At 46.7% G+C, this 17,569-nt stretch overlaps 1 protein-coding gene and 1 long non-coding RNA gene across 2 annotated transcripts in view; both read right to left on the bottom strand.

Annotated features, from left to right (window-relative positions):
* Nucleotides 1-17,569, bottom strand: part of LOC140460440 (uncharacterized) — a 252,860-nt gene that overhangs the window by 41,903 nt on the left and 193,388 nt on the right. The window lies entirely within an intron of this gene.
* LOC140461043 (uncharacterized) lies at nt 70-12,172 on the bottom strand. The gene is made up of 4 exons (XM_072555828.1): nt 12,020-12,172; nt 7,942-9,221; nt 5,041-5,173; nt 70-1,487 (listed from the first exon to the last, which is right to left on the bottom strand). Exons 2-4 carry the CDS (start codon nt 8,811-8,813, stop codon nt 621-623), a joined length of 1,872 nt encoding a protein of 623 aa, XP_072411929.1. The 5' UTR covers nt 8,814-9,221; nt 12,020-12,172; the 3' UTR covers nt 70-620.

Here is a 17,569-nt window from a genome sequence, read left to right on the forward strand (position 1 = left end):
AAATGAGCAGCTTTAAAACAAAAAACCATCTGGAGCTCAAAGCTTTCAATGAGAGTCTGAGCCCAGCAGTAAGTTCAGGTAATCTTTATTGTGACCCAACTTTGTTACAGCTTCAGATCCCCCCCAGCAAAAAGATGTAGAGAAAGCAGCTGCTTTTTAAACAGCTCAAGGTCAAAGCGCACACACTCCCCCTCCCCCCACCCAACCTCATTTTCTTTACTATCGGTCAGCAAAGAGTTGTCCCTTTGTAATTGGATCCTTGGTATAGCCTTAACGCGTGGGGCTGGGAACGGGGGGGGGGGGGGAAGGGAGGAGTGGGAAGTGAAACAGACTGCTGTGAGTCTGGAGTCACGAGTAGGCCACACCGGGTAAAGGATGCAGCTGGGACTACTGAGTGAATCCTTCCCCACAATGGCAGTTTCCTTCCCTAAAACGGGCGTGAGTGAATCAGATTGGGGTTTTCTCTCCCCTCCTCCCCCCCTCCACCAACAGAAAATGGTTTCATCTTTAGATTCTGACCGTATTCCAATTACGCCATCTGCCGCGGTGGTATTCAAACCCAACAGATCCCAGAACTGGGTTGAGAGTCCAGTTGATAACGGCACTCGGCAGTCGCTTTGTCAGTCCCCCTGCGATGGCACGTGAAATCGCTGGTGGCACCGGAGGTGGGAGGAGCGGGTGAAAGCCTTCCCACACTCAGGGCAGCTGAAGGGCCTCTCCCCCGTATGGACTCGCCGGTGAGTCAGCAGGGAAGAGGAATCGCTGAAGGCCTTCCCGCACTCGGGACAGCAGAAGGGCCTCTCCCCCGTATGGACTCGCCGGTGGGTCAGCAGGGAGGAGGAATAGCTGAAGGCCTTCCCACACTCGGGGCAGCTGAAGGGCCTCTCCCCCGTGTGGACCCGCTGGTGCCTCAGCAGGGAATAGGAATAGCTGAAGGCCTTCCCGCAATCAGGACAGCTGAAGGGCCTCTCCCCTGTGTGGATCTGCTGGTGGGTCAGCAAATTGGAGGAACGGCTGAAGGCCTTCCCACACTCGGGGCAGCTGAAGGGGGTCTCACCCGTGTGGACCCGCTGGTGCCTCAGCAGGGTGGAGGAATTGCTGAAGGCCTTCCCGCACTCGGGACAACTGAAGGGCCTCTCTCCCGTATGGACACGCCGGTGGGTCAGTAGGGAGGATGAATCGCTGAAGGCCTTCCCACACTCGGGGCAGCTGAAAGGCCTCTCCCCCGTGTGGATCCGCTGGTGCCTAAGCAGGGCAGAGACCTGGGTAAAGCCCTTCCCGCACTTGGGACAGGAGAACGGCCTCTCCCCAGTGTGGATGCGCCGATGAATCTCCAGGTCAGATGGAGTACGGAAGCCTTTCCCACAGTTACCACACTTCCACGGTTTCTCCATGTCCAAAGCTTCAGCCACAAGCAAATGCGTGTCCTGCCCCTCCCCGGTGTGAATTCCTCTTTCCAGGCCGTATAACAGTTTCAGGCTCCACACTCAGTGCGCAGCAACAGTAGGGTCTCTCATCCAGTCCCACTGATCATGAAAATGTACTGAAATAGGAACCAAAAAGCTTTGCTCCTTCTCACAGAATTGTAATCAAAAATCGTGGCTGTCCCAATCGATTGAGTGACTGTCAGATATTGACGTGAAAGTGAGGACCGCAGACGCGGGAGAGTCAGTGTTGAAAAGTGCGGCGCTGGAAAAGCACAGCAGGTCAGGCAGCATCCAAGGAGCAGGAGAGTCAACATTTCGGGCATAAGGCCTTCATCTGTTCATTTTGAAACTTCTGTCTTCGAATCTTCAAATACTCTGGAAAAAGAAATTACAAAAGTCAACACTGTCGGTGCAGGGTAGAAATTCAGAACAAGCTATTCTACTTTCTGTGGAGCATTTTTTTCTTTTGTTATTCCACAAAATTGAAAGCAACATCCTCCTCTCTTTGTTTCTCTCTCTCTCTCTCCCCTCCCCCTCCCCGTTCTCACTCTGCTCTAAGTAATTCTCCTGAAGGTGCTGATTCAAGATCAGAACAGCAAAAACGTCAAGACTTATATATTGGATAACTCCATCTGAAAGTTAACATCTTTCACAACATTGGGATACTGCTGAGAGTGAGCAGGTCTGATTTTGGGAAGCAAAACAAAATGTGTCAATTCAGGATGAATCGGGAATGCATCTTGAGGAATAACCAGACACATCAAGGTATTAACACAGACACCAGAGAGAAACTGAACAGAAGAGACGTGGCAAACGTTAGTAGAAAGCCAGAGTCATTAAGATATACCGCACAGTAACAGACCTTTTGGTCCAAATCGTCTATGCTGACCAGATATTGTAAATCAATTTAGTCCGATTTGCCAGCACTTGGCCCATATCCCTTGGCCAATCCACCCTACCTTGCACATCCCTGAACACGATGTGTAAGTAAGCACGCCTAACCCACACAAACCTGCACCTACTTGGGCACGATGGGTACTATAACACGGCCAATCCACCCTCACCTGCACATCCCTGGGCACTATGCATAATTTAGCACGATCAATCCACCCTAACATGGGCACAGTTAAAAATCGCGGGTTATAGTCCAACAGGTTTATTTGGAAGAACAATCGTTCGGAGCACTGCTCCTTCATCAGGCGGTTGTGGAGAATAAGGCCATAAGGCACAGAATTTATGGAAAGACATTTGTGGCCTGCCACTGAAATGATATATTGAACAAATCTGGATTGTTAAGTCTTTCATCTTTTAGAATAGATTGCAGGTATCATTAATATGTAAATCCCAGAACTTCCTGTAAGGCACCCTCTCAAGATAACATAAGGCTTTACAACAAAAGGTGGCATCTCAGCTCAGACAATGCATTAAAGGTATGAGGTCAGAGTTTGCCTGTATCTCTGTCTTCACTCAGACTGTGTCTGTTTCCAAACCAGGAATTTATAAAATATTATCTGGATTGACTGCCTGCATGAACTGCCAAGTCTCATCCACCAGCTGAAATGACTGGATAGGGAGGGCTTGATCCCCACAGTGCAATGAATTCCCACCTTCCACCAAAATCCCAAATGTCCACACTCACGCAGTTGCTCTCTCATAAATCAAATATTTCATTGTAACTTCTTCTGCTCCCAGCCTCCAGTCTTCACAACCACACTTCTGCTTTCACCGAAGACAATTAGTCATACAGCACGGAAACAGACCCTTTGGTCAAACTCGTCTGTGCCAAACAGATATCCGAAATTCATCTAGTCCCATTTGCCAGCATGTGGCTCTTATGGTTCTAAACCATTCCTATTCATGTACTCCGCCAGATGCATTTTAAATACAATTGTACCAGCCCCACCACTTCCTCTGGCAGCTCATTCCATACATCTACAACCCTCTGCGTGAAAAGGTTGCCGCTCAGGGCCCTTTTAAATCATTCCCCTCTCACCTCAAACATAGCCCTATAGTTTTGGACACTCCTGCCTTGGGGAAAAGACCTTGGATATTCACCCTATCCATGCCAGTTATAAACCTCTATAAGGCTGCCCCTCAGCCTCCGATGCTCCAGGAAAAATATCCTGGATCTACTCAGCCTTTCCCTGTAGGTCAAACCCTCCAAGTCTAGCAACATCCTCGCAAATCTTTTCCGACCCCTCTCAAAGTCTCACAAGTTCTTTCCGAAAGCAGGGAGACCAGAACTGGACGCACTATTCCAAAAGTCGCCTTACCAAGTTACAGCCACAACATGATCTCCCAATGCCTATACACAATGCTCTGACCAATGAAGGAAAGCATAGCAAACACATTCTTCACTATCCTATCTACCTGCGACTCCACTTCCGCCTGGGCAGCCTATAGCCCAGCGGACTCAACATTAAGTTCTCCAGTCTCAAATAACCTCACTTCCCATCTCTTCCTTCCCCCTCCCCCCCTCCCACGACTCCCTTCTCAGCCCCTCCCCCTCATTTCCACTCCTCCTTGTCACGAACCAGATTTATTTCTCCCATTCACCAACCAGGTCAGACCTTTCACCTGTCCCCACTTCACCACCCTGCCCCCAGGACACCCTTTATCTGCACCCATCCCCAATCCTGAAGAAGGGTTACACCTGAAACGTCGACTTCTCCACCTCCTGATGCTACCTGGCTTCTTCTGTTCTTCCAGCCTCCTGCCTGTCTATTTTGCCAATTGCGACACAGACGTGGAGCAACGTTTCCAGAGTCTGTCCCCACCCCGATTCACTCCCTTTCCTTTCAGTTGCTGCAAGTCAACAACTGAACCCCAGAATGAAAAAAAATGGAAAAGGTGGTGAGAAAAGAGAGTGCCGTACTCACAGATGTTGGACAGAGGAAGGAGGTTGCAGTCTGGGGTGAAGCTCAATCTTCATTCAGAGAAACAGGAGCAGCAGCATCTTCAGAAACTCATGGTCCAACTTCCGCATTCAGACAATGGGATGTCTCTGATTGGCAGGAGGACTAGACTCCTTCCGGTCCTCCAGTACTCCCTATTGGTCAATCAAAAGAAGATCGTGCGCCTTTTTGTGCGGACTACGATGAGCATGCCCAGTCTTTTGCTGACACCCGGCGAGCATGCGCTGTACACTCTATCGGGATGCTGGTGTTGCTAACAGATTTGAAGTGTCCAAATGCCAATAGGAAAAAAAAGAGGTCGAGCCACAATATTTTTTCTCCGTGGTTCGACATTTCGTTGGTTTTGCATTTTGTCTCGCTGCTCAACTTTTGTATGTCTTCTCCCCTTGAGCTGACTTTGGGCAGCGCTTTAACCAGTCACACAGACTGAAGAAACATTGCACTATTCGCAGGAGGGAGTGACTGTATACATTTCCGGAGTGTGATCACAGTTTCAATTGTTCATCGGAAACACAGAACCAAAAGGACACCAGAACTGCGGAGAATTTGGGGAAATGTGGGGACTGAGGGAAGGAATTCCATTCCCTGGGGGCACTGGAGGTTCATCAGCTCAGTCGCAGTGCGGACAGGCCGTTCTTCAAAAAATTATTACAACATTATTTCCCATTGACAAAAACACATTCACGCTGCCTGATTACCTTGAACTTATACAAGTGCTCTGTCATAATATCTTTGATAATAGCTTTGAACATTTTCCCCATTACATATGTTAAGTTAAATGGTCTCCCTTTTTGAAGAAAGGATTTGTCCAATCTTAAAAAAAAACCACCCCTGAAACGAATGAGGTTTGGAAATTAAAACCAATACATTAACTATTACGGGGAGAACGCGGGGAAGTGGAGTTGAAATGCCTATTAGCCATGATTGAATGGCGGAGTAGACTCGATAGGCCGAATGGCCTTACTTCCACTCCTGTGTCTTATGGTCTTATTTCACGCCCTAATTTCTCTTTAAGAGTCTAGGATGAATTCCTTCAAATACCCGGGACTTATCAGCTCGGAGTTCCAACAGTTTACTCAGTCCTCGTTCCCTGGTGATTGTAATTTTCTTCAGTTCCTCCCTCCCTTTGAATTCCTGATTTACAGCTAGTTCTAGGGTGTTACTTGTATCCTCTCAAGTGAAGTCAGATTCAAACTCTTTTCAATTCATCTGCCATCTCTTTATCCTCCGTTACTAAATCCCCAGACTCATTTTCTGCAGAACCAACACTTATTTTGTTAACTATTTTTAAGAAAAGCTGACAAAACTTTCCACCCTTTTTAAAAAATTTTTTTAGCTAACTTTCTAACCCTAAATTGCCGTGCTACTGCCTGCATTATTTCTGATATTTTGCCATAGCTCTCAACTTTAGCATCAACTTGTCTGTGTATTCTATTGAACTGACCTTGATTAAGTGTTGCAAAACACACAAGGGCAAATCTTTCCTCTCCAGAAAGTCTTAGTACTTAACATGATAAAATTCACTTTGAAATATTGTTCATGCAAATTTTACCAAGCACATACTACAGATTCAACATCCCACAATGACACCCAGTTTTGTTATGATCTTTAATTCTGAAGAGAAAGAACTCTTCATTAAGATTTCACATATCTAAACAAATAAAAATTACCAATTAACTGGTGTAACTTAGCAGAATGGGATGTATGGCCTTAAATTGTAAATCTAGTTTTCTTTACAACCCTGCAAGAGATCCCACGAATCTTTACAAGAGTCTTGATAGTTCATTCACTTGCTGGGAATAGTCCAAGGGATACAACATCTCTCGAGGATTCACTTAAATCCTTCTCAGGATTCCAAGTATTCCTGGTAATTGTATGTGGGAAAAGATCTGCCACCCTGGCAACCCACAATAGGCCCACAAAAGCAAAATTGGCCAAACTGTACCAAAACACCCAGAATGCCTTAGCAGGGACCAAGCAGGCTGACAAGTGAAACTAGACAGCACTTGCAGACAAGGGAATACCTGTACACCTCAAGTACCCACTAACAATGACAGAGTACCACAGCTATCCCAAAGCCCTGAGGGCAGTTTCACAACCCAGCAGTACCAAAGCCACATAAAGGACAGGTCAGACAGAGAGACACCAGCAAGAGCATTGCTCCCAGGACAGGACAATGGAAGCACCTCACCGTTTCAGAGGAGACATTAGCACCTACGCAAACAGACACACGCGCTCTCATGCACACACACTCTCTCATGCATGCACACACAGGTCTATGGGGTGAATTTGCATTTGCATTTGCAAATACATTCAATTTTGATCAAAAAGCACACAACCTGCAGGCAGTTGATACATGTAATATTTGTAAATTCCTACTTTGGAAATAGAACCAGTCTGATTCAAGATTGGGATACAGACAGACTCGAACCTCACACATTTCATTGTTGTCTGAACTGAGATGAAACCTATTTATATAAAACCTTAAGTCATCTCGAGAATCTGACTTCAAAGACTTTCTGGGATTTACACATTAATGAACTAAACCTTGCAACCTATTCTAAAAGGCAAAAGACTTCACAACAATCTAGGTTTGTTCAATATATCCGATCAGTTGCACTGTACTGTGATCTTTTGCTATAAATTCTGTCTTATGATCCTGCTCCACAGCTTCCTGATGAAGGAGCAGCGCTCCGAAAGCTAGTGGTTCCAAATAAACCACGATAACCTGATGTGTGATTTTTGAACTTGATCCAACCCAGTCCATCTCTGGCTCCTCCATATCATTTCGAGTGAAGGCAGCCCCCACCTCCCGGTGCTGCCAGGAAACTTTACAATGCTGAGGAAATGATGCAGGATCTGCACTCATGACAAATTTACAATTTCTAACGATACTAGCTACTCATTCACTGCTCCATCTGATACATGACATTGGAAACTTAGCGCAGGAAGCTGAAAGAAATGAGCAGCTTTCAAACAAAAACCTCTTGGAGCTCAAAGCTTTCAATGAAAGTCTGAGCCCAGCGGTAAGTTCAGGTAACCTTTATCAAGACCCAATTTTATTACAGCTTCAGATCCCCCCAGCAAAAAGGCGAAGAAAAAGTAGCTTTTTTTAAAAAAAAAAGCTCCAGGTCAAAGAGTACACAGTCCCCCCACCCCCAACTTTCTTTACTATTAATCAGCACCAAGTTATCCCTTTGGAACTGGATCCTTGGTACAGCCTTAACCCGTAGGAAGTATTGCCTCACTCAGCAATTTCAACCCAGACCCTGTATCCAAGTAAGTTTCTCCCTGTTCATTTCTGCAGGTGGGGGAGTCAACCACACTGCTGTGGGTTTGGAGTCACATGTAGGCCAGCTCGGGTAAAGGATGGGACGATTGAATGAACCCTTTCCCACACGGCAGTTTCCTTTCCTAAAAAGGACATGAGTGAATCAGATGGGGTTCTCATGCCCCCGCCCCCAAAAATGGTTTCATCGTTAGATTCCGAACTCCAGACTTCTGACCGAATTCCAATTCCGCCATCTGCCACTACGGGATTCAAACCCAGGGGTCCAGTCAATAATGGGACTCTGCCATTGCTCCTTCAATCCCCCTGCCATGGCATGTGAACTCGCTGGTGCCTCTGCAGGTGGGAAGAGCGGGTGAATCCCTTCCCACACTGAGAGCAGGTGAATGGCCACTCCCCAGTGTGGACCCGCTGGTGGGTCAGCAGGGTGGAGGCCTGTGTAAAGCCCTTCCCACACTCAGGGCAGCTGAAGGGTCTCTCCCCTGTGTGGACCCGCTGGTGCTTCAGTCTGTCGGAGGAATTGCTGAAGGCTTTCCCGCACTCGGGGCAGGTGAAGGGCTTCTCCCTGGTGTGGACCCGCCGGTGGGTCAGCAAGGTGGAGGTGTGGGTAAAGCCCTTCCCACACTCGGGGCACCTGAAGGGCTTCTGCCCCGTGTGGACCCGCTGGTGCTTTAGCCTGTCGGAGGAATTGCTGAAGGCCTTACCGCACCCGGGGCAGCTGAAGAGCCTCTCCCCCGTGTGGACCCGCTGGTGCCTCAGCAGGGCGGAGGAATTGCTAAACACCTTCCCACACTCAGGGCAGCTGAAGGGCCTCTCCCCCGTGTGGATCCGCTGATGCCTCAGCAGGGCTGAGGAATTGCTGAAGGCCTTCCTGCATTCGGTGCAAAGGAACGGCCTTTCCCCGGTGTGGACCTGCTGGTGGGTCAGCAGACTGGAGGCCTGGGTAAAGCCCTTCCCGCATTTGGGACAGCTGAAGGGTCTCTCCCCTGTGTGGACCCGTTGGTGCTTCAGCAGGTCAGAGGAATTGCTGAAGGCCTTACCGCACTCTGTGCAGGGGAACGGCCTCTCCCTGGTGTGAGTGCGCCGATGAGTCTCCAGGGCAGATGGGAAATGGAAACTTTTCCCACAGTCACCACACTGACATGGTTTCTCTACGGGGCAGGATCCCTCAGGTTTCTCCATGGCCAAAACTTCAGCTGCGCACAAACATGTGTAGAGCCCCTCCCTGCCTTGGATTCCTCTTTCCAGGTCATACAACTATTTCTGGCTCCACACTCAGTGCACTGCAACCATACGGTCTCTCATCCAGTCCCACTGATTCTGAAAACATATAGAAGCAGGAACCAAAAAGCTTTGCTCCTTCTCACAGAATCACAGTCGAAAATTGTTGTGTTCCCAATGGATTGAGTGACTGTCAGACATTGACATCAAAGTGAGGACTGCAGACACTGGACACTCAGTGTTGAAAAGTGCAGTGCTGGAAAAGCACAGCAGGTCAGGCAGCATCCAAAGAGCAGGAGAGTCGATGATTCAAGCATAAGCCCTTCATCTGTTGATTTTGAAACTTCTGTCTTCAGATCTTCAAATACTCTGGAAAAAAAAATTACAAAAGTCATCACTGTCAGTGCAGGGTAGAAATTCAGAACAAGCAACTCTACTTTCTGCAGAACGTTCTTTTCTTTTGTTATTCCACAAAATTGAAAGCATCATCCCACTCTCACTCTCACTCCCCCTCTGTTCTCACTCCACTCTAATTCTCCTGAAGGTGCTGATTCAGGATCTTACAGGGGCAGAAAAGCAAAAATGTCAAGACTGACATCTCTCTGAATTTTGGATAGCTCCACCTGAAAGTTAGTTTCTTTCCCAACACTGGAATACTGCTGAGAGTGAGAAGATCTGATTTTGGGAAGCAAAAACCGTCAATTCAGGGTGAACCTGCAATGCAGCTTCTTGACGAACAATGAGACATGAAATGGTTAACGTCCCCAGGAAGGGGGAGAAAACGAGACATCAAGGTATTGACACCGACACCAGAGAGAAAGTGAACATGCCGACCAGATATCCAGAATCAATCTAGGCCTATTTGCCAGCACTTGGCCTATACTCCTATAACCCCTTCCTATTCATATACCCATCCAGATGCCTTTTAAATGTTGTGATTGTACCAGCCCCCACCACTTCCTGTAGCAGCTTGTTCCTTACACACACCACCCTCTGAATGAAAAGGTTGCCCCTTATGTCCCTTTTAAACCTTCCCTTCCCCACCCCACCCTTAACCTATTACCCTTACATTCTGGAGTATCCCATCTCAAGGAAAAGACCTTGACTATTTACCCTATCCATGCCTCTCATGATTTTATCAACTTCAGCCTCCAGCGCAGAAGGGGGAAACAGCCCCAGTCCGCTTGGCCTCTCCCTATCACTCAAACCCTCCAACCCTGGCAACATCCTTGTAAATTCTTTCTGAACCCTTTCAAGTTTCACAACATCCTTCTGATAGGACTGAGACCAGAACAGCACACAACATTCCAAAAGTGACTATGGTTCTGCTGAACAATGGCAATTTAATTCCAAAATATTAATTTCTTCGTGAGAAGGGAATAATTGGAATTGTAGCTGTAAGAGGTCTCTTGCAGAAGAGTGAAGAACCAAGTGAGAGAACTTTCCATTAAAATGGAGAGGAACAGAGGTGATTCTGAGACTGGGGACTTATATCTAAAGCAAGGAAATTACAATGGCAGAGGCACAAACAGGTCACAATAAATGAGGTAACACGATTGAAAGAAATGACAAACATTTAAAGAGCACCAGGAGGAACTGCAACAGTTGTCCATTCCTGTCTGAAAAAATAAAACACAGAAGGTGGCACAGCCACGGCTAACAAGGGACATGATGGATAGGACGAGATCCAAAGAAGTGGCGTACAAATTGGCTAAAAATAAAGTACCAGATCTGAAGACTGCGAGCAGTTCAGGTTTCAACAAAAGGATTGATCAAAAGGGGACAATGGGTATGTGAAGATTAAAAAAATTAGAGAAAACAATAACAACTAGAACAGGCAAAGTTCTCATGTGGAACAAAGAGATGGCAGACCAATTAACCACATATGTTGCTTCTATCATCACAAAGGAGGACACAGGTAACATCCCCAAAATGTTGGGGAACACATGGTCCACTGAGAGGAGAACTGAAGGAAATGAGTAGTTGTGGGGAAATGGTGTTGGGGCAATTGATGGGATTAAAAGTTTACAAATCCCGGTGCTGGTAACCCACACCCCAAACTATGGTCCGAGGTCATGCAATTGGCAAACCTTGGGCTGATCTTAGCAGAACTATTTAATGGTAAGGTCCTACGGAGTGTTGTTGAACAAAGTGACCTTGGAGTGCAGGTTCATAGCTCCTTGAAAGTAGAGTTGCAGATAGATAGGATAGTAAAGAAGGTGTTTGGTATGCTTTCCTTTATCGGTCAGAGTACTGAGTACAGGAGTTGGGAGGTATTGTTTGCGGCTGTACATGACATTTGTTGGGTCAATTTTGGAATATTGCATGCAATTCTGGTCTCCTTCCTATCAGAAGGATGTATGAACCTTGAAAGGGTTCAGAAAAGATTTACAAGGATGATGCCAGGGTTGAGGGATTTGAGCTATAGGGAGAAGTTAACAGTCTGGTGGTTTTCCGTGGAGAGTCGAACACTAAGGGGTGACTTTATAAAGGTTTATAAAATGATGAGGTGCACGGATAGAATAAATAGACAAAGTCTTCTCTCTGGGGTTGGGGTGTCGATAACTACAGAACATAGGTTTAGGATGAGAGGGAAAAGATTTAAAGGAGACCTAAGGGGCATGCAGAGAGTGGTAGGTGTATGGAATGAGCTGCTGGAGGACGTGGAGGAGGCTAGTGTAATTCCAACATTTAAAAGGCATCTGGATGGGTATATGAATAGGAAGAGTTCGGAGGGATATGGGCCAGTGCTGGCTCAAGTTAACCCTCCTCCTGTATTGAATTTCCAATCTATCTTCACCATGTCTTTCCTCCACTCCTGGCGTTCTCTTTTCTCCAGTCTACAAACTGAAAATAACATCAACACATCAATGCTCTCCTGGTCACTGCGATCTTGGAAGTACCCAGCGCCATGAATGATCAGATTCATTCACCTCAAATTCAGAGTCCGCCTTCGTGTCATTCTAGATCTCTCTCTCTCCCACTCCCTTTTCCTGTCTGAAGGACACACAGACCAAGCTCAGGGCCAGGTCTCTGAGTGAAATGAGGAAATTCTAGTTGAATGACACCAACTGTCATTTCTCTCCCGGAAATGACGGCTGATGGTGCCCTCACCAAGATGGCCGCCCGCACTCCCTGCCCCAAGTCAACATGCGCCTTATCCTTACAATGATGGCGCCCTGTTGCCCGGGCAACACGAGAGCTCCTCCGGTGGTGAAGTGGGCCTGGGGAGGTTTTATTCACGGCCTCAGGCCTCCCCCTAGGAGTTTATAAACTCCCCAGTCTCCCTCCTCCCGCGGTTTCCAATCCTACCCTGTCTCACCCTGTTCTGAAGAAGGATCACTGGACCTGAAACGCCTCCTCGATTTCTCTCGACAGGCGCTGCCGGACCTGCTCAGCTTTTCCAGCGATTTCTGTTCTTGTTACTTCAGCCGTCGGCGCCATTTCGCTCACACTCACGGCACGCATGCGCACTGCCAGGGCCCCATAGAGAGGTTTCTCGTTCGCGTGGGATCGTGGGAATTAAAGTCGCCATTAATGTCATGAAATCCAGTATCCCATATGCCGTCTTAATTGTCTTATTCATGTGTTAATGAAGTACACGTCAGGGGCAAATCTTTCATCGATTTTAGATTTATGCATTGAGTGGAACACTACAGGTGTTTAACTCTAAACTCTAGTTCCAAGTCAGTGTCAGTTTTATCGCTCTTTATCGCTCTTTATCTGTTCTCAAATAAGCACCGAATCAATGCTCTCCATCTGACCCTTCTTAACGTTGATTTTCTTTAGTTTGCAGATTCCAACCCACTGTTTCAATAATTTATTAAAATCTATTTCTGGTACATGGGCGTCGCTGGCTGGCCAGCATTTGGTTCTCCTTGAGAATGTGATGGTGAGCTGCCTTCTTGAACCTTTGCAGTCCACATCCTGTACGGTGACCCACAATGTCTTGAGGGAAGGAATTCCAGGATTTGGACCAATGACACTGAAGGAAAAGTAATACATTTCCAAGTCAAGATGTGAGTGGCTTGGAGGGGTACTTGCAAGAGGTTGTGTTCCCATGTATCTGTTTTCCTGGTCCTTCTAGATGGAAGTGGTTGTTCGTTTGAAAGGCAATTTGTAAGGTGCTTTGGTAAATTTTTGCAGTGCGTCTTGTAGGTACTACACACTACTGCTTCTGAACAGTGGATATGGTACCAATCAAGCAGGCAACATTGACCTGGATGGTATGAAGCATTTCAAATACAGTTGAAGCTGCAACCCCATCCAAGCTAGTGGGGAGTATTCCATTACACTGCTGACTTGTGGCTTGTAGAAATTGGAACACGTTTTGGAGAGTCAGGAGGTGAGTTACTCACTGCAGTATTTCTGGCCTCTGACCTGCTCTTGTAGCCACTGTGTTTATATGGTTCATCGAGTTGAGTTTCTGTTCAATGGTAAACCCCAAGGCTGTTGATCGTGGGGTACTTAGTGACAGTAACATTGTTGATATCACAGGTCAGTGGTCAGATTATCTCTTTTGGGGATGAGTCATTGTGTGACATTTGCGTGGCATTCATGTTACTTGCCACTCATCAGCCCATTGGATATGGTTAAGATCTTGTAGCATTTCAAACTGAACTGCTTCAGTTTATGAGGAGTTGTTTATAGTGCTGAACATCTGCAATTATTGCAACATCTCCACTTCTGAATTTATGATGGAGGAAGATCATTGATGAAGATGGTTTGGCCTATGAACTCCTGCAGAGTTGTCCTGAAGCCGAGATGACTGACTTCCACAAACCATAGCCATCTTTCCATGTGCTAGGTATGACTTAACAATTAAGACATACAAAACTAATTGAAGGAATAGGTATGAGACAACCCTCTTCAGGGTACCTCCAGGGCAGATTTTTCTGTTCTCGAAACAATCTGATAAATGTTGAGATTCATCAGCCTTTTGATCTTGGCAGTTTCCTTTCTCTCCAACATTTGTTTCACATTAGCAAGTTGAATTCTTCTGCATTTTTCAGGAAAATGTTTTACAGAAGGTAACATTCTTAATATCTGTGTAATGTTCCATGGAAAAACTGTCTATAGTCCAGCAGTTGGAGGAAATTTCTCTGAAAAGGTTTGTCAAATGCCCTGCTTCCACAAGACCCAGTGTTCCCAAAGGTGAAGTACTTTTATCAGCCCTTTTATATTTTCCAGAATTCCCATGATAGGAGACATGTGCCACTTATACCCACCACAAATCTCCTGAAACTGGGTGCACTACAAAAGTCCGGCAGGAAGATTATCAGTAAAAAGGTATGGTTTCAATCATAGAGTTATAGATATCTAGAGACACACTGCATGGAAACAGATCCTTTGGTTGAACTCATCCATGCTGACCAGATGTCCCAAGCTGACCCAGTCCCAAGTTCCAGCATTTGGCCCATATCCCTCCCAGATGCCTTTTAAATATTGTAATTGTACCCATCTCCACCACTTCCCTGGCAGATTGTTACACACACACACACACACTACCACCACCACCACCACGCTCTGCATAAAAAGATTGTCCTTGAGGTCACTTATTCCCTTCTTGCTACCCACAGCACCTCCTTTCCGTCCCCCCCCCCCCAGCATCCCCTGTCCATCCACAGCTCCTCCTGTCCATTTCCACTCTGCCACCCATAGTGCCCCATGTCCATTTCCCTCTCCCCGCCCTCTGACCCCATCTATCCTCCCTCTCTCCCCTCACCCTCCGCTCTCCATCTCTCTGTTCCCTGTCTATTCTCTCTCTCCACCAACTCTCTGCTGCCCATTCTTCCACCGCCCCCACCCTCTCCTTGCCACTCATTCTCTCTCTCCACCCATTCTCTCTCTCCACCCATCCTCTGCCCCCGCCCATTCTCTGTCTCTCCTCACATTCTGCACCCCACACCATTCTCTCTCTCCTGCCCCCCCCAACACTCTACCCCCACATTCTCCCTCTCAGACCCTTCCCCCCCCATTGTCTGGGACCCCACGCTCTGCCCTGCAGGCCTTTCTCTCCCCCCCCAAGTCCTTCTCCTCTCCCTCACGGTCTGCTCCCCCATCCATTCTCTCTCTCTGTTCTCCACAGCTCCACCCAGCCCCCGTCCATTCTCTTTCTGTTCTCCACAGCCCCACCCTCTAGCCCCCATCAATGAGAGGAATGAATCTGGTTGATGGCAGGGAGGAGGAGGAGCTAGAAAGATAGGGAGCTTATTTGAAATTGAGTTCCCCAATGTTGAGTCCTCCCAACTCTACGCAGCCCGGGCGGAAGATGAGATGTTGTTCCTCCAATTTGCAGTTTGATTCATTGTGGTAAGGGAGGAGGCTAAAGATGGTTACGTCAGAAAGGGAGTGGGAAGGGGAATTAAAATGGCTGATGACTGGGAGGTCCGGTTGGCCTCTGCGGGCCCAGGCACGATGCTGTTTTCCAAGTCTCCCTGATGGAGAGAAGTCCACAATTGGCTAACACATGGCAAATGCAGTACCACAATGTAAAATTATAGCCTCTGCTGTGAAAAAAAAGCAGAGAGGAGGTGTATTGTTTAAATGGTGATGTATTGGGATGTGGAGAAAGTGAGGACTGCAGATGCTGGAAATCAGAGTCGAAAAGTGTGGCACTGGAAAAGCACAGCAGGTCAGGCAGCATTCAAGGGGTAGGAGAGTTGACGTTTTGGGCATGAGCCCTTCACCAGGAATGATGTGTGAATGTAATTGAAACCAGTCAATACCAGTTGTCAGACAGGGGCAGCAAGCAATCAGCAAGGCAAGTGGTATTTTAACAAGAGGAATTGAGTTCAGAAGTGGGATGTCTTCCTGCAGTTAGGGGGTCATTGAATGTATTCAAGGCTGAGTTTGTCTGATTTTTGAACAACAAATAAGTGGATGTTTATGGGGGAAGGCAAGGAAATGGTTTTAGAACAGTTTCAGTCCAACTAGTCCATGCTGACTATGTTTTCAAACTAAATTAGTCCCAGCTGCCTGTGTTTGGCCCACATCCCTCCAAACATTTCCTATTCATGGACTTGTCCAAATTTCTTTGAAACGTTGTTACGGTACCTGCATCCTTCCTCTGGACATTTATTCCACACACAAACCACGCTCTGTGTTTTTTTAAAACAAACTGGTGCCCCTCATGTCTTTTTAAAATCTTTCTCCACTCACTGTCAAACTTTGCTCCCTAATCTTGAAACCACCCCAGAGAAAGAAGACCTGCCGTTCACCTCATCTATATCCTTCATGATTTTATAAACCTCTATAAGGTCACCTCGCAGCCTGCTGTGCTCCAGTGAAAAAGTCCCAGCCTATCCACTTCGATGTAGTTAGATTCATATCCGGTTATGATCTGTTCAATGCTTATGCAGGCTCTAAAAACCAAATGGCCGACTTCTGTTCCCAGTTCTCACTCTGTGTCCAGGACAGCAAGAGACTATAAGAGATAGGAGCAGAGAGTAGGCCATTCAGCCCATCAAGTCTGCTCATACCATTCAATTGTTGCTCATAGGTTTCTCAATCCCATTCTCTTGCTTTCTCTCCATAACCCTCGATCCCCTTGGTACTCAAGAACATATGTCTCAGTCTTAAATATACTCAGTGACCTAGCCTCTGCAACCTTCTGTGGCAATGAATTCCATAGATTCACCACTATCTGGCTGAAGAGTTTTATGTTTATCTATGTTCTAAAAGGCCTTCTCTTTACTCTGAAGCTGTGCCCTCGGGCCCGAGTCTCTAATACCAACGGAAACATCTTCCCAACGTCCACTGTATCCAGGCCATTCAGTATTCTCTGTGTTTCAATTAGATCTCTCCTGAGTGTGGGCCTGTTAGTCAGCATGAAGCAGACCCTTCAGGATGAGGTACAGCAGGGATTAGGTTCAGCAAATGGAAAGAGAGTATGTGGGATGGAGATTTTCACCTTCTAGGGAATAAGAGAGGAAAGAGAGTTCATTATAAATTAGATTTGTTCAGGTGGGCCAATGGGCCGAGGAGTGGCAGATGGAGTTTAATTTAGAGAAATGAGAGGTGCTGCATTTTGCAGCTGTATAAGACATTGTTTAGGCCACTTTTGGAATACTGTGTTCAGTTCTGGTCTCCCTGCTATAGCAAAGAGGTTGTGAAACTTTGGAAGTGGTTGGAGAAGATATACAAGGCTGTTGCCATGCTTGTGACCTAGAGTGAGAGGCTGAAGAGGCCAGGGATATTTTCCCTGGAGAATTGGAGGCTATGGGGTGATCTTACAGATGTTTATGAGGGGCATGGATCGGGTTAATACCCAAGTACTTTTCCCCAGGGTAGGGGAGTCCAAATCTAGAGGGCATATGTTTGAGGTGAGAGGGGAATGTTTTAAAAGGGACGTGACCGGCAAGGTGTTCATGCAGAGGATGGTGCATGTGTGTAACAAACTACCAGATAATGACAACATTTAAAAGGCATCTGGATAGGTACATGAATAGGAAGGATTTAGAGGGATATGGGCCAAATGCGACGAGGTTAATTTAGAATATTTGGTTGGCATCACGAGCTGGGCCGAAGGGTCTGTTTCCATGGTTTATAACTCTAATTAGCTTTGCTGAAAGCAGTAGAGTCAGAGCACTTTCAGAGCAGCTTTCAAAGATGTTTTGCCCTTACTGGGAGCAATAGACAATAGGTGCAGGAGTAGGCCATTCTGCCCTTCTAGCCTGCACCACCTTTCAATATGATCATGGCTGATCATCCTTAAT

Source organism: Chiloscyllium punctatum, chromosome 36, assembly GCF_047496795.1.
Source record: "Chiloscyllium punctatum isolate Juve2018m chromosome 36, sChiPun1.3, whole genome shotgun sequence".
NCBI lineage: Eukaryota > Metazoa > Chordata > Chondrichthyes > Orectolobiformes > Hemiscylliidae > Chiloscyllium > Chiloscyllium punctatum.

Bases quoted from the DNA above. Each gene is read 5' to 3' on its own strand.
- LOC140461043 (XM_072555828.1), bottom strand. From the start codon at position 8,813: ATGGAGAAACCTGAGGGATCCTGCCCCGTAGAGAAACCATGTCAGTGT. The intron at 5,174-7,941 runs GCAGGGGGATTG...CATTCGTTTCAG, and splicing joins CAGCGAGTTCACATGCCATG to GGGTGGTTTTTTTTTAAGAT. The intron at 1,488-5,040 runs GTAATCAGGCAG...GCTGCGCACTGA, and splicing joins AGCACTTGTATAAGTTCAAG to GTGTGGAGCCTGAAACTGTT.